Consider the following 15894-nt stretch of genomic DNA (forward strand, 5'->3'; position numbering starts at 1 on the left):
GAAATTTTTTTTACAGAAAGAGTTGAGTATAACTCAACTGGCTTTGATTCCCGGTTCTGCCACCTGCCAGGGTGTGTGAGCTTGAGCCAGTGACATGGCCTCTCAGAGCCTCAGCTTCCTTGTCTATAAAACCCAGGCCTTCCTGGAAATGAATGTGGGGCCTTTGTGTGAGAAGGGTGGACGGAGTGTCACCTGGACCCAGGCCAACCCACCCTCTCTCCCAGGTGGTGCCAGCGGGGCTTTTAAATGACCCGTGACCCCAACAGTGTTGCAAGCAGGTTCCAGTCACTCAGCCTCCCCTCCTGATGCCCGGAACACACCCCGCTCAGGAGCCGCCCCAGTCCTCAGGCCTCGGCTATTTAAGGGAGCTGGGCCCAGCCAGAGGCTGTGACAGATCCAGCCCAGCCCCCTGGGAATCCAGGATGGTGACCTCGGTGGGCACCCTGCCCTCCCTCCTGCTGGGAACGCTGCTCACATTCACCTCCGGGGCCCTGGGGGCCAATCCTGGCCTAGTCGTCAGGATCACCGACCGGGGCTTGGAGTACGGTAGGGAGCCGCGGCTGTCGGCTGGATTGGCTGACCTGCTTGGCCCCAGGCTGCTCTGGGGACAGCTGGGGACACAGAGGGGACTCTCTCCCTCAGGGTGGTGGCAGGCTTCCCGGTCAGGCAGCCCTGGCTCGGGGTCTGGCCTTGTCACACAACCGTTGGGAAGCGTTGGGCACGTTGCTTGTCTTAGCCAGGTTCCCACTAGCCAACAGAGATAAAGATTTGGGGGTGAATGTTTGGTTTGGGAGCTGATTCCAGGAAACACTGTAGCAGGATTGTCACATGAGATGGGGACAGAAGACAGCCAGGAGAGGCATGTCAGTGAGCCAGCTACCGCCCCTATGCTGGGAACAGTTTTGCTGGAAAATTCTTGCTCGAGTTTGAAAACACATGCCTTAGAACCAGAGGTTAGAATGGTGACCACTCAGAAGGGCACAGAGAGCCTGCAGGGGTGCTGAGAAGGCCCGGTGTCTTGGTCGGGGTGTTGGCTACATGGGTGCATAAACATGTGAAAATTACCTCGCAGTAGGTTCCCAGGTGGCTCTGATGGTAAACAATCTGCCTGCAATGCAGGAGACCCAGGTTTGATCCCTGGGTTGGGAAGATCCCCTAGAGAAGGGCATGACAACCCACTCCAGTATTCTTGCCTGGAGAATTCAATGGACAGAGGAGCCTGGTGGGCTACAGTCCGTGGGGTCACAAAGAATCAGACAGGACTGAGCAACTAACACACACCTTTAATAAGACAAATGTCCTTTAGGTTGTGCTTCTACAGATGTTATACTTCAATTTTAAAGAATGGGCAAAAGTAGAACTGTATTTTATTTTTTTATTGATGTATAGTTGATTTACAGTAATGTGTTAGTTTCAGGTACATAGCAAAATGATTCAGTTCTTTGCAGATTATATTCATTATAGGTTATTATAAGATATTAAATATAATTCCCTGTGCTATACAGTAAATCCCTGTTGCTTATTATATATATAGTCGTTCATATCTATTAATCACATACTCCTAATTTGTCCTGCCATCCACATTCCATAATCATGTCTGTTTTCAATGTCTGTGAGCTTCTTTCTGTTTTGTATAACAATTCATTTGTAATTTTTGTTTTAAGAAGTTAAAACAAAGCCTCAGAAATTATCTGTCCAAGGGGCAAGGGGTTGGGGGTATTTATATACCACTCCCCACAGTACTTGATGGAGAGCTGCTCCTCACATATATGGAGCCTCAATTGCCTTATCTGTTCAAATGGGATAATAACATTCCCTCAGGAAGAGTTGTTGGGAGCCCAGATTGGCTGGAGACAGAAGACAATCAAGGAGGCCTTCTTGGAGGAGGTAAGGTAGAAATGATATATGAAAGTTAGCCAGAGACAAGGGATAGCGTTTTGGCAGAGTACCAGCTCCTGCGTGTGCGGGAGGGAGGGCTGCAAAGTGGTGAGAGGCAGAGCGCTCTTTCGGGGAGCTCAGTGGTCATCTGTGTACACACACCCACTCCAAGGGCAGAATCCTGGGTCTCTCATACCTCCAAATAAACAGAAAGTCCTAGTGTAAATACTGTTTATAATGAAACTCTAGATCAGGCAAAATTTGCCTCTTGTTCCTTTCCACTGTGTAAATGTAACCAGTCCTCTAGAGCTGGACATGTTGGTTCCTTTCCATATTTTTAAACAAGATCCACCCTGCTTTGACCTCCTGGGTGTTTACCAAGTGTTTCGTGTGTGCCAGGCACCATGCAAAAGTGCTTTTTATCCTGCCAGACTCCTTTTGGCTTTGCAAAGATCTCTCTCTCTCTCTTTTAAACATCTTTCTTTTCTTAGATTTTTTTGTTTGTTTGTTTAATAATTTTATTTATTTATTTATTTAGGCTTTGCTGAGTCTTCATGGTTGTACGGGCTTTCTCTAGTTCTGGCGAGCGAGGACTATTCTCTAGTTGTAGCACATGGGCTCCTCATTGTGGTGGCTCCTCTCATTGTGGACCACAGGGTCTAAAGTGCAGGGGCTCAGTAGTTGTCTCACATGGGACCCTCGACAGGTGGAATCTTCCCAGACTAGGGATTGAACCCGTGTCCCCTGCACTGGCAGGAGGACTCTTAACCACTGGACCAACCACCACGGAAGCCCTGCAGTGATCTCTTTTAATCCTCATGCCATCCCAGTGAGGAAAGTATTGCTGTCATTGCTTTTGGACAGACAGAGAATGCCAAGGTTGAGGACTTGCTCAAGGTCACCCAGCAAGAAAGACGCCAATGCCAGGATCCTAGCCCTAAAATCCTTGCAGTCTCTTCTACACAGGCTAGACACTGTGAAGGACAGGAAAGAGGCCCAGCTGCCAAGCACACAGCACTCCTTCCTCGTGGAGCTGCTGACGAAGACAGACACCCTGTCTCCTCACCCATAAAATGGGCATGAACATAACCAGCCCACCTGGCATGCCCTGATGCTCCTGAATATCTCTCCTGCCACTTCGTGCTCTTGGGCATGCATATGTGCTTAGTCACTTCAGTTGTGTCTGACTCTTTGCAACCCCATGGACTGTAGCCCGCCAGGCTCCTCCATCCATGGGGATTCTCCAAGCAAGAATACTGGAGTGGGGTGCCATTCCCTCCTCCAGGGGATCTTCCCGACCCAGGGATCGAACCTGTGGCTCCTGCCACTCCTTCATTGCAGGCAGATTCTTTACCCACAGAGTTCCCTGGAAAGCCCCTGGTGCTCTAGAGGGGCTCAATAACCTGCAACCATAAAAATGCTAATCAGGAAGTTGGCCTCTTTCCCCAGGACAGGTAGGAGCCACTGAAGGGTTTAGAGGGATGGAAGCAGGCTGACCAGGCTGACTCTCAGCTTTTTTGTGTCCTCAGTGGCCCAAGAGGAGCTGTTGGCTCTGCAGAGTAAGCTGCACAAAGTCACGCTGCCCAACTTTGACGGGGACGTCAAGATCAAACATTTCGGCAGAGTGGACTATGAATTCCACAGGTGGGACTCCACGGTCGCTGGGTGTCCAGAGAGGAAGGGCGAGAGAGCCCCAGGATGGCTTAAGACCTCTCTGGGGCAGGCAGTGGTGGGATGGTTCCTCGGAGAGTTCAGAGGGAAGTTCTGGAAGGAACTTGGGCCCTTCACTCATTAATACAACAATATTAATAAAGAACCACTAGCTATGTGACCTGAGCCTTTGTTTCCTTATCTGTAAAATGGGGATAACTTTCTGTCTCTTTGGAGTGATAATCCAGGCTCTGGCCTGACACTGGATGTAGTCTGGAAGGGAAGATAGACCTTAAATTTTTTTTTTTTAAATAAACCTTTAACTTTAGATATAGTAACCCAACTCTTGGAGCTGAGGTTGGCACATCTGGAGGCGTCAAGGAAGGCTTCCTGAAGGTGGTGGCATTTCACCTGAGTCTTCAAAGGATATTTAGACCAGAGCAGCTGATGCTTTAAAAAGAAATGCATCAGACTTCCCAGGTGGCTCAGTGGTAAAGAATTCGCCTGTAATGCAGGAGACATGGGTTCAATCTCTGATCCTGGAAGATCTCACATGCCTCGGAGCAACAAAGCCTGTGTGCCATCACTGCTGAGCCTGTGCTCTAGAGCTTGGGAGCCGCAACTACTGAGTTCATGTGCTGCAACTACTGAAGTCCAAGAGTGCTAGAGCTCTGCAACAAGAGAAGCCACTGCAAGGAGAAGCCCTCGCACCACAACTAGAGAGTAACCCACCCTCAGCGCAACCAGAGGAAAATTGTATGCAGCAATGAAGACCCAACCCAGCCAAAAATAAATAAATAAATATTTCTTTTAAAAAAAGACATCAATCACTTTCTGAAGGATTGACCATGAAGCAGGGACAATTGAGCCCATGACTCATCACATTCCTCTCTGCTCACCACTGACGGCTTCTTTCGGTCCTTCTTTTATTCAGTCCATCAGTAAACATCTATCAAGCACCTACTGTGCACCGCTCAAAGAAAAGGGAACTTGACCATTCCTTTCCCACTGACAGCCCCAGGATATGTGTGGTCTGGGTTTGCTTCTCCCAGGCCTTTCGTGTCTCTTCTTGAGGCTGCCCTCAGCCTTCTCTGAATGAATTCCCCACCTGGCTGTGGGGAGGAAAGTGATGATGGGGTGCATCTCTGCACTTTACTTGGGGTCCCAGCCAGGGTCGTGAGATCTGTGGACTCTGATCCTGCCTGTGTGACTCTGGGCAAATGCATCCCTTCCAAGAAGTTCTCTTTCCCCCTGTGTGAAAAGGGAACCTGAACAGTGCCAACCCCGTCTGTGAGGCCAACTGACACAATGCATGCAAAGTACTTGGCAAGGCTGCGTGGTTAGCTCAGGGCACACAGCAGGTAAGTAGGAGTTGGGTACCAGGTCCCCGGGTGAGAGCAAGACCCCTGCAGAGACTAGACCTGCCTCTGCCTCCGCACTGATGCCTCTTCTGTGGGTCTCTCTCCGCAGCCTGAACATTCAGAGCTGTAAGCTGCTCGGCTCTGCCCTGAAGCTCCTCCCCAACCAGGGCTTGCATTTCTCTATCTCCGACTCCTTCATCCAGGTCACAGGCGACTGGAAGGTGCGCAAGAGGATACTGTAAGTTGGCTGTGCTCCCAGGCCCTTGGAACCTTGACCTTGGCTTTCATTCCATCCTTCTTGGGTCCAGGGTGTTCTAGCTTTCCCCACAGCAGACCCCCAAGGCAAGAATTCAAGTCCAAGTACTTTATCTGGTGAGTGACTTAGGGAAACATCCAAGGGTTGTGCAGAAGTGAGGCGGGGAAGAAAGAAGTCAGCTTGGCAGCTACTGGAGCTCAACCCTCCCGGGGTCAACCTTCTTGGGGACATTGTAGGCAGAGCACACCTCTGAGTTATCCCGGTCTCCTGTCTGCCATTGGTCAAGGTTGGGCTGACCTCTCCAGCATTTTGAACTGTTCTCTGACCTCTGAGGTTCTTAGATGGAAGGTAGGTTAGTCTCCTCAGGCTGCCATAATGGAATGTCACAGATCTCACACTTCTGGAGGCTGGAAGTTCAAGATCAAGATGTGGGCAGATTTAGTTTGCTCTGAGGCTTCTCTCCTGGGCTTGCAGATGGCTGCTCTGTTGCCACATCCTCACATGGCCATCCCTCCGTGAGCCTGCACCCCTGGTGGTTCGCTATGTCCAGATCTCCTCTTCTTAGGAGGACAGACTGGACTCTAGGCCACCCTAATGGTCTCATTTTAACTGGATCACTTCTTTAAAGGCTCTATGTCAAATACAGTCAAATTCTGGGTACTAAGTGGCCTTTAACGTACAAATTCAGGGGACACAATTCAACCCGTAACAGGAGGGCAAATATGGGTGACCTGGCCGTACTGACACTGTAGACCTGCCCTGTCCCATATAGTAGCCTTTGGCCCTACATCCTTACTGAGTACATGAAAAGTGGCCAGAACAGATGGAGATCTGTTGTAAGTATAAAACACTAGATTTGAAGACATAGTACAAAAAAGAACATAAGAAATCACATTAATAATGTTTATGTTGATCACACGTTGAAATGATAATCATATACTATTCAAATTATTCTCACTCCTTTAATTTTGCTTTTTTTAAATGTGGCTACTAGAAAATTTTAAATTTACCCGTGTTATTCACATTATATTTCTGTTGGACAACAGTGCTTTAGAAAGATGCTCAGTATGTAGATCAGTATATTGGGCTTCCCGGGTTGCTCAAATGGTGATGAATCTGCCTGCAGTGTGGGAGATCTGGGTTCGATCCCTCAGTCGGGAAGATCCCCTGGAGAAGGAAATGGCAACCCACACCAGTAGTCTTGCCTGGAGAACCCCATTGGCAGAGGAGCCTGTTCGGCTACAGTCCATGGGGTCACAAAGAGTCGGACACAACTCATGTCCAACTCTGCAACCCCATGGACTGTAGCCTAACAGGCTCCTCTGCCAATGGGGTCTCCAGGCAAGACTACTGGAGTGGGTTGCCATTTCCTTCTCCAGGAGAACTTCCCGACCCAGGGATTGAACCCGGGTCTCCCGCATTGTAGGCAGACACTTTACCGTCTAAGCCACCATAGGTCATCAAAAGTTGTTGTTCAGTAGCTAAGTCCTGTCCAACTCTTTTGTGACCCCACAAACTGCGGCATGCCAGGCTCCTCTGTCCTCCACTATCTCCTGGAGTTTGCTCAGATTCGTGCCCATTGAGTCAGTGATACTATCTAACCACTTTTTTCTCTATCAACCCTTTCTCCTTTTGCCTTAAATTTTTTGCCAGTGTCAGGGTCTTTTCCAGTGAGCTGGCTCTTCACATCAGGTGGCCAAATTATTGGAGCTTCAGCTTCAGCAACAGTCCTTACAATGAATATTCAGGGTTGATTTCCTTTAGGATTGACTGGTTGGATCTCCTTGCAGTCCAAGGAGCTCTCAATAGTCTTCTCCAACACCATAGTTCAAAAGCATCAATTCTTTGGTGCTCAGCCTTCTTCATGATCCAACTCACATCCATACCTGACTACTGGAAAAGCCATAGCTTTGGCTATATGGACCTTTGTCAGCAGTCATTAATGTTTGCATATTAATTCAATTTCCATGACAGGAATCAGGCCATACTCTTCAAGATCTCTTCATATGACCATATGAATATCTAGCTCATTCTTTTTTTAAATTTCTTTTAATGTAATATTTTTACTGAGGTGAAATTCACATAACATGAAATTAACCATTTGAAAGTACCCAATTCAGTGGCATCTAGTACATTCACAGCGTTGTGCAACCGCCACCTCTACCTAGTCCCACAATGTTTCCATCACCCCGAAAGATGCTCCACACCCATTAAGCACTTGCTCCCCATCTGCCCCTCCCCCAACCCTGGACCACCACCAGTCAGCCTCTGTCTATAGATTTGCCTATCTGGGACCTTTCATATAAATGACATCATACAGCACACATATTTTTCTGGCTTTTGTCATGCAGCATAATATTTTTAAAAAATATTAGTTAATTAATTTGGCTGCACCGGGTCTTAGTCAGGGTACACAGTATCCTCAGCCACATCATGTAGTAAACTTTACTCCCTGACCAAGGATTGAACCCAGACCCCCTACATTAAGAGTGCAGAGTCTGAGCCACTGAACCACCAGGGAAGTCTCTTATGGAGCATAATATTGTTGAGGTTCATCCACACTACAGCACATATCGGTGCTTTATTCCTTTGTATGAATGACTAATATTTCATTGTATAACAAGACCACATTTGACCTCATTCTTTGTAAAGGCTTCATCACACAGATGCCCACGACTTATTGAACCTGTCCTGACTAGTTGACATTTAAGCTTAATTCCTCATTTCTTGCTATTCCCCATGATGCTTCAGTGAACTTCCCCACACAAATATCTTGACAGGATAAGCCACAGACTAAAGACTTGGAAGTAAAATTACTGAACCAAAGCTATGTAGTTACAATCAGGATCAGTTCAGTTCATTTCGTCGGTCGTGTCTGACTCTTTGCGACCTCATGGACTGCAGCACGCCAGGCCTCCCTGTCCATCACCAACTCCAAGAGAGTGCTCTAACTCATGTTCATCAAGTCGGTGATGCCATCCAGCCATCTCATCCTCTGTCTTCCCCTTCTCCTCCTGCCTTCAATCTTTCCCAGCATCAGGGTCTTTTCCAAAGAGTCGGTTCTTCACATCAGGTGGCCAAAGTATTGGAGTTTCAGCTTCAGCATCAGTCCTTCCAATGAATATTCAGGACTGATTTCCTTTAGGATGGACTGGTTGGATTTCCTTGCTGTCCAAGGGACTCTCGAGAGTCTTCTCCAAAACCACAGTTCAAAAGCATCAATTCTTCAGCACTCAGCTTTCTTTATATCACATCCATACCTGACTACTGGAAAAACCATAGCTTTGACTAGATGGACCTTTGTTGGCAAAGTAATGTCTCTACTTTTTAATATGCTGTCTAGGTTGGTCATAACTTTTCTTCCAAGGAGCAAGCGTCTTTTAATTTCATGGCTGCAGTCACCATCTGCAGTGATTTTGGAGGCCCCCAAAATAAAATCTGTCACTGTTTCCACTGTTTCCCCATCTATTTGCCATGAAGTGATGGGACTGTCTGCCATGATCTTAACTTTCTGAATGTTGAGTTTTAAGCCAACTTTTTCATTCTCCTCTTTCACTTTCATCAAGAGGCTCTTTAGTTCCTCTTCACTGTCTGCCATAAGGGTGGTGTCATCTGCATATCTGAGGTTATTGATATTTCTCCCGGCAATCTTGATTCCAGCTTGTGCTTCTTCCAGCCCAGTGTTTCTCATGATGTACTCTGCATACAAGTTAAATAAGCAGGGTGACAATATACAACCTTGGTGTACTCCTTTCTCAGTTTGGAACCAGTCTGTTGTTTCATGTCCAGTTCTAACTGATGCTTCTCGACCAGCATACAGTTTTCTCAGGAGGCAGGTCAGGTGGTCTGGTATTCCCATCTCTTGAAGAATTTTCCACAGTTTGTTGTGATCCACACAGTCAAAGGCTTTGGCATAGTCAATAAAGCAGAAATAGATATTTTCCTGGAACTCTTGCTTTTTTGATGATCCAGTGGATGTTGGCAATTTGATCTCTAGTTTCTCTGCCTTTTCTAAATCCAGCTTGAATATCTGGAAGTTCTCGGTACTATTGATGAATTTGCTTGGAGAATTTTGAGCATTACTTTGCTATCGTGTGATATGAGTGCAATTGTTTGATAGTCTGAACATTCTTTGGTATTGCCTTTCTTTGGGATTGGAATGAAAACTGACCTTTTCCAGTCCTGTGGCCACTGCTGAGTTTTCCAAATTTGTTGGCATATTGAGTGCAGCACTTTCACAGCATCATCTTTTAGGATTTGAAATAGCTCAACTGGAATTCCATCACCTCCACTAGCTTCGTTCATAGTGATGCTTCCTAAGGCCCACTTAACTTCACATTCCAGGATGTCTGGCTCTAGGTGAGTGATCACACCATCATGGTTATCTGGGTCATGAAGATCTTTTTTGTACAGTTCTTCTGTGTATTCTTGCCACCTCTTCTTAATATCTTCTGCTTCTGTTAGGTCCATACCATTTCTGTCCTTTGTTGTGCCCAACTTTGCATGAAACGTTCCCTTAGATATCTCTAGTCTTTCCCATTCTATTGTTTTCCTCTATTTCTTTGCATTGATCACTGAGGAAGGCTTTTGTTATCTCTCCTTGCTATTCTTTGGAACTCTGCATTCGAATGGGAATATCTTTCCTGTTTTCCTTTGCCTTTAGCTTCTCTTCTTTTCTCAGCTATTTATAAGGCCTCCTCAGACAACCATTTTGCCTTTTTGCATTTCTTTTCTTGGGGATGGTCTTGATCACTGCCTCCTGTACAATGTCACAAACCTCAGTCCATAGTTCTTCAGGTACTCTGTCTGTCAGATCTAATCCCTTGAATCTATTTCTCACTTCCACTGTGTAATCATAAGGGATTTGATTTAGGTCATACCTGAAAGGTCTAGTGGTTTTCCCTACATTCTTCAATTTAAGTCTGAATTTGGCAATAAGGCATTCATGATGTGAGCCACAGTCAGTTCCCGGTCTTGTTTTTGTTGACTATATAGAGCTTCTCCATCTTTGGCTGCAAAGAATATAATCAATCTGATTTCGGTATTGACCATCTGGTGATGTCCATGTATAGAGTCTTCTCTTGTATTGTTGGAAGAGGGTGTTTGCTATGACCAGTGTGTTCTCTTGGCAAAACTCTATTAGCCTTTGCCTTGCTTCATTCTGTATGTACTCCAGGGTCAAATTTGCCTGTTACTTCAGGTATCTCTTGACTTCCTACTTTTGCATTCCAGTCCCCTATAATGAAAAGGACATCTTTTTTAGGTGTTAGTTCTAGAAGGTCTTGTAGGTCTTGTAGAACCATTCAACTTCAGCTTCTTCAGCATTACTGGGTAGGGCATAGACTTGGATTAATGTGATATTGAATGATTTGCCTTGGAAATGAACAGAGATCATTCTGTCATTTTTGCAATTGCATCCAAGTACTGCATTTCAGACTCTTTTGTTGACTATGAGGGCTACTCCATTTCTTCTAAGGATAGGTCCCACCAATCTGTGTTCCTGATATGTTCTCTCAACTAGTGTTTGGTTTCCCCATATCTTCACAAGCACTGGGTATGAAAATCTCAACTTTCTATCTCTCTGATAGATGAAAACTGGCATCATTGTTTATTTTCATTTTTAATCATGTCTCATGTGCTTATTTGCAATGGAACTTTCTGTTAACATCTTGAAACTCTCTTTTCTTTTCTCTTTTGTCCTTTCCTTATTACTCTGTATAAGCTTGTTCTTTGTGTATTAAGGAAATTAACTCGTATATTAGCTCACGTGTTAAGCAAATTAGGTCTCCGGCTAGCTCACGATGCAATTTTTTAAAATTTGCATATGCCATTGTTGTTCTCTAAAGTTTTAATTTTCAGTGCTGGCAAGCTCATAACCATTTCCGTTATGGCTTCTGAGACTTGGATTTAACCTAGAAAGGCTTTTGCCCATCCCTGACCATAAATAAATGGACCCAAGCTTTCTTCTTGCTCTTTTATTGTCTTGTTTATAACAAATCTTTTATCTCATAATAACTATATTTGTAATAATTTCTGTAGTTAACTTCTTACTCTGGTTTCATTTAGCTGGGGGGTAAGAACTGAGATTTATATTTCCCCTCAAATGGTGGCCAACTATAGTCTATGAATCACTTACTACTTCTCCTTTCTCTTCCAGGAGACTAAAAGGCTCCTTTGACGTGAAGGTCAAAGGCATCACCATTTCAGTCAATCTTCTCTTGGACAGTGAGCCCTCTGGGAGACCCAAAGTTGCTGTCTCCAGCTGCAGTAGCCACATCCATGACGTGGAGGTGCACATGTCAGGAGATTTGGGGTAGGTCACCACAGGGACACTGACCAGCTTGACCCCCGGCAGGAGCCAGAGGCCCATCTAACCCAAGGCCCAAGGCCTCTGATAAGCGTGATGGTCCAGGGTCCTGCATGGGCACATCATGTACACTTGGAGGTAATTCTTTGGGGGACCTGCTGAGATGAACAGAAGCAGATTTAAGCTCAGATAATGCTGGGTGTGCCGGGCTTCCCAGGTGGCTCAGTGGTAAAGAATACGCCTGCCAGTGCAGGAGCTGCAGGAGACACAGTTTTAATCCCTGGGTCCAGAAGAAGCCCTGGAGGAAAGAAATGGCCACCTATTCAAGTATTCTTGCCTGGATAATCCCATGGACACGGCGGGCTACAGATGAAGGGACCGCAAAGAGTTGGATACGACTGAGCATGCACTGGTGTGCCATTTTCACCAAAAAATAAAGAGCTTCACCACCATGAGACAAGTGCAGTTTGGCTATGGAAAGAGCACAAAGGCTTCTGGTCAAATGAGAGTTTGTGAAAAACACACAAACCCTTGAGCCAATCTCTTCACATCTCAGTTTCCTTGATTAGAAAAACATGAATTTGTGACTTCCCTGGTGGTCCAGTGCTTAAGATTCTGCGCTTCCACTGCAGGAGGGGCCGGTTTGATCCTGGTCGGGGAACTGAGATCCCAGTTGCTGTGAGGCACAGCAAAAATTTAAAAATAAGAATAAATAAAGATACATTCCCAAAAAAGAAAAAGAAAAACATGGATTCTCCAGGTGATGGTGGTGGTGGCAGTGTGCGTGCTCAGTCGTGTCCAGCTCTTTGCAACCCCATGGACTGTAGCCCACCAGGTCCCTCTGTCCATGGAATTTTCCAGGCGATAATACTGGAATGGGTTGCCATTACCTACTCCAGGGGATCTTCCTCATTCAGAGATCAAAACTGTGTCTCCCTTGTCTCTCACATTAGCAGACATGAGCCACCCGGGAAGTCTCATGGAGTCTCCAGCCCCTCCTCCACATCTATTGAATTTGGGGCTGGGCTGTCAGATGCACTGAATCAGGGGGTGTGCTGGGAAATGGGAGTCTGCATGCTCATCCCATTCAGGATTCTGGAACACCGCAGGGGCCAGGATGGGGAGGGGAGCCCTCTCTTGGGAACTGGTCTGACTCTCCCTGATGCCCCGCTTTCCCTGCATTCAGGGCCACCAAGCTGACCATCCACTGTGCTTCCCTCCCCAGGTGGCTGCTGAATCTCTTCCATAGCCAGATCGAGTCCAAGTTCCGCAGGGTCTTGGAGAGCAAGGTAAGCTTGTCCAAGCAGCTGGCATTGCTGAGCTTCTCATGGGTTGGGTGCAAATTCTCAGTGATCTTTGGACTTGAACAGCCCTCGGGGCTGGCCCAGGCATATTTGGGCTCAAGGCCCAGAGAGGACAAATCAAGGTCATGGAGCTGGTGTGCAGCAAAGCTGAGGGCAAGATGTAGGTGTCTGGATGCCGAGTCTGTTCAGTTCGACAGAAAATGGTCAGATGCTTGGCCAAGGGTCAAACAACAGGGAATAAGGTCAGCTTGGCTGTGCTCACGGCCCGCCCCAGCTTTGCAGTCCACAAAAGCCAAAAAGGAAATCAACACTTAGGTGCCTGTGGAGACCAAGCAGGAAGCTTTGGGAGTGTGTGGACCAGGTAGGAGCTCTGGTTCCTACCTGGGTGAACGCATGAGCACCTGCTTTGTATTGCTTTGTATAAACAGCAACAGTGTCGGTTTTCCCCATTTAAAAAAATCCTGTGAAATCCCCAAATTTTGGAATCTGTGGCTAAAATAAAGAGGTGTATGTTAACTTTCAGTTCTCTCATTCACCTACTTCACCCTAAAATCCTGGCCCTGGTGTATCATCTACCTGGAGCTGCATTTGCAGTGATGACTGCTTGGGAAGGCAGACAGTAACGAAGTGGAAAGGGGAAACACAGGCACACACCGCTCTTGATCCAAGTCTGATTTGGCTTTGAGTGCCTCCTGGTGGTTGAAGTGAAAATAGCATGCAGACGCCAAGGATGGGACGTGGCAAGCAGTTCTGTTCCTTTTCTTGCTCTGGGGTCCCAGGGTCTAGGCGAGCTTGGGAAACATGCCAATCCTCTTCTCATGCACCCCGTTGCATGTTTCCATGCCTTTCTAGTGGGACATAGTTTTCTTCATGGTTGTGTGGATTTATGCTCCCCTGTTGATGATGCAGACAATAATGGCTAATAATATTATACAACAATAGTGCTGTGAATCCGGGTCTCCTGCATGGCAGGCAGATTCTTTACCATCTGAGCCACAACTTGCCCTGAAAGTGTCACCTCCTCATAGGAGCCATCAGTGACCCTCTCACTAGGCCAGGGCCACAAACGTGCCCTAGGACACCTCCCCCCATAAGCTCCTCTCCTCCACTGTATCTGTGGAGGATAGGTGATAGCTGATTAATCAAAAAAGCTGTCTAAAGTGAGGGCTTGGACTTCCCTGGTAGTCCAGTGGTTAAGAATCGGCCTGCCAATGCAGGGGACATGGATTCTATCCCCGGTCTGGGACTATTTCACGTGCAGCAGAGCAACTAAGCCTGTAGGCCACTACTATTGAGCCTGTGTTCTAGAGCCTGGGAGCTGTGACTACTGAGCCCACATACCCTAGAGCCTGTGCTCCCCAACAGAAGAAGCCAACGTAATGAGAAGTCTGTGCACTGCAACAGAGTAACTCCGGCTCTCTGCAACTAGAGAGAGCCCGCGTGGAGCAATGAAGACCCAACACAGCCAAAAATAAAAATAAATAAATAAATGGGGGAAAAAAATAAAGTGAGGACTCACTCACACAGCCTTGAACAAAGAAAATATTTACATATGAATCCAAATATTTTAAGAAACAGTAAATGCACATTCCTTTGACCTAAGATGCAGAACCATTCTTTGTAAACAGTCTCTTAATTGGCCTAGCACTGTCCTTCTAACAATTAACATACATCAGCCACAGGTTCCGGCTTAGATTTCTTTAACCACAGTGAGAATCTAGAGATGTTTGCCAAGCGATATCAATGCAGAATCCTTCCGTATTTTTATAATTGTTTTCCTGGTAAGCTTTTCCGGTCCACAGCAGTTTACTGGCATTTTCTTTAAGCAACTCACCTTTCCAAAGCACTTACCACAGGTTTTTCAGAGAAACAACTCTTTTCTCAGTCTTTATTTCATGGGTTTACATAAAAAAGAATTTTCAATATTTATTTATTTATTTTGCTACATCGGGTCTTGGTTTCCGCAGGTGGGATCTTTCGTTGTGGCATACAGATTCTCTAGTTGTCTCACATGGACTCAGTAGTTGTGGTGTGCAGGCTTAGTTGCTCCATAGCATCTCAGTTCCCCAACCAGGGATCAAACCCACATCCCCTGCATTGCAAGATGGACTCTTAATCTCTGGATTACCAGGGAAGTCCCTACGTAAGGAATAATTTGAGTGATTGCAATAGCAAGGAAAGCAAACAGGTTTGAGAGCATGCATTTCCATTTCTTGAGAAGCACACAATTTAACTGGGGCAACAAATTCTGAGTGTTTATTATGTGTGGTAGCCTGTTGGATGGGAGGATTCAGTCTTCCACAAGCAGCTGGGGAAACAAGTGTTGCAGGGAAAAGCCAATTCTGACTCTACACTGGAACTGTTTCTTTGACTTGCTTTTCCTTGCTTTTGTTATTAGACATAATGGCCTGCCTCAGAAAATCCTGCCCCTCTGCCTGACTGTTAAAGTGCCTTTGTTCAGAACCCTGGTCCACTTGTAGATGGCACGAAGGAAGAAATTAACACATCCCCTTCCCAAGGCTTGTCATTCTAGGAGATATTTGCAAGATCAATGGCCTTTTTACTTTGTTTCCTCATCTCTCCCATCTCTGATCTATAAAAGAACCCCACATCCAGACCCTGAGGAGATGGTTATTTTGAAGCATTAGTCTGCCATCTTCTGGGTCAGCTGGCTCTTGGAATAACATATTCCTTGTCTTACTACCTGTCTCCATCCATTGGCCTGTTGTTTGGCGTTCAGCAAGCAGAGCGAGCTTGGACTCAGTAACACAAGAACTATTGATCCATCCAGCTAATCTGTTAAGTATCTGCATTAAGTATACACTTATTTGTGTGGCTATTGCTACTTAACTATCTAATTCTGCTGTTCAATTCTAGACCCTGAGAGACTAGGGATTCTCAAAGGAATAGGTCTTTAATGACGGAGTTTCAGGCGGTGCCTCCAGCCATGTTGCCTCATCCGGCTGCATAGGCAATTACCTAGCTCTGATCTCCAGTCCTGTGATGGACTTTAACAGGCCCAACTGGACTCTATTGAGGTCCACGTCGGGGCAGACATGTTTTCGATCATTTCTATTTTCTCGGTACCTGGCACATCATAAGCACTTATAAATTTTTGTAGAATCAATGACCAGCTAG

General features: G+C 46.2%; 1 protein-coding gene across 1 annotated transcript in view; it reads left to right on the forward strand.

Moving 5' to 3' along the window:
• The first annotated feature begins 310 nt into the window (after positions 1-310).
• Positions 311-15894, forward strand: part of LBP (lipopolysaccharide binding protein) — a 31974-nt gene continuing 16390 nt past the window's right edge. Inside the window, exons 1-5 of the mRNA XM_061127266.1 lie at positions 311-546; positions 3408-3522; positions 4999-5127; positions 11303-11458; positions 12678-12741. Of these exons, the coding sequence (XP_060983249.1) occupies positions 423-546; positions 3408-3522; positions 4999-5127; positions 11303-11458; positions 12678-12741 (588 nt within the window). The 5' untranslated portion in view covers positions 311-422. The remainder of the gene's footprint in view (positions 547-3407; positions 3523-4998; positions 5128-11302; positions 11459-12677; positions 12742-15894) is intronic.

Source organism: Dama dama, chromosome 23 (assembly GCF_033118175.1).
Source record: "Dama dama isolate Ldn47 chromosome 23, ASM3311817v1, whole genome shotgun sequence".
Classification (NCBI taxonomy): Eukaryota; Metazoa; Chordata; class Mammalia; order Artiodactyla; family Cervidae; genus Dama; species Dama dama.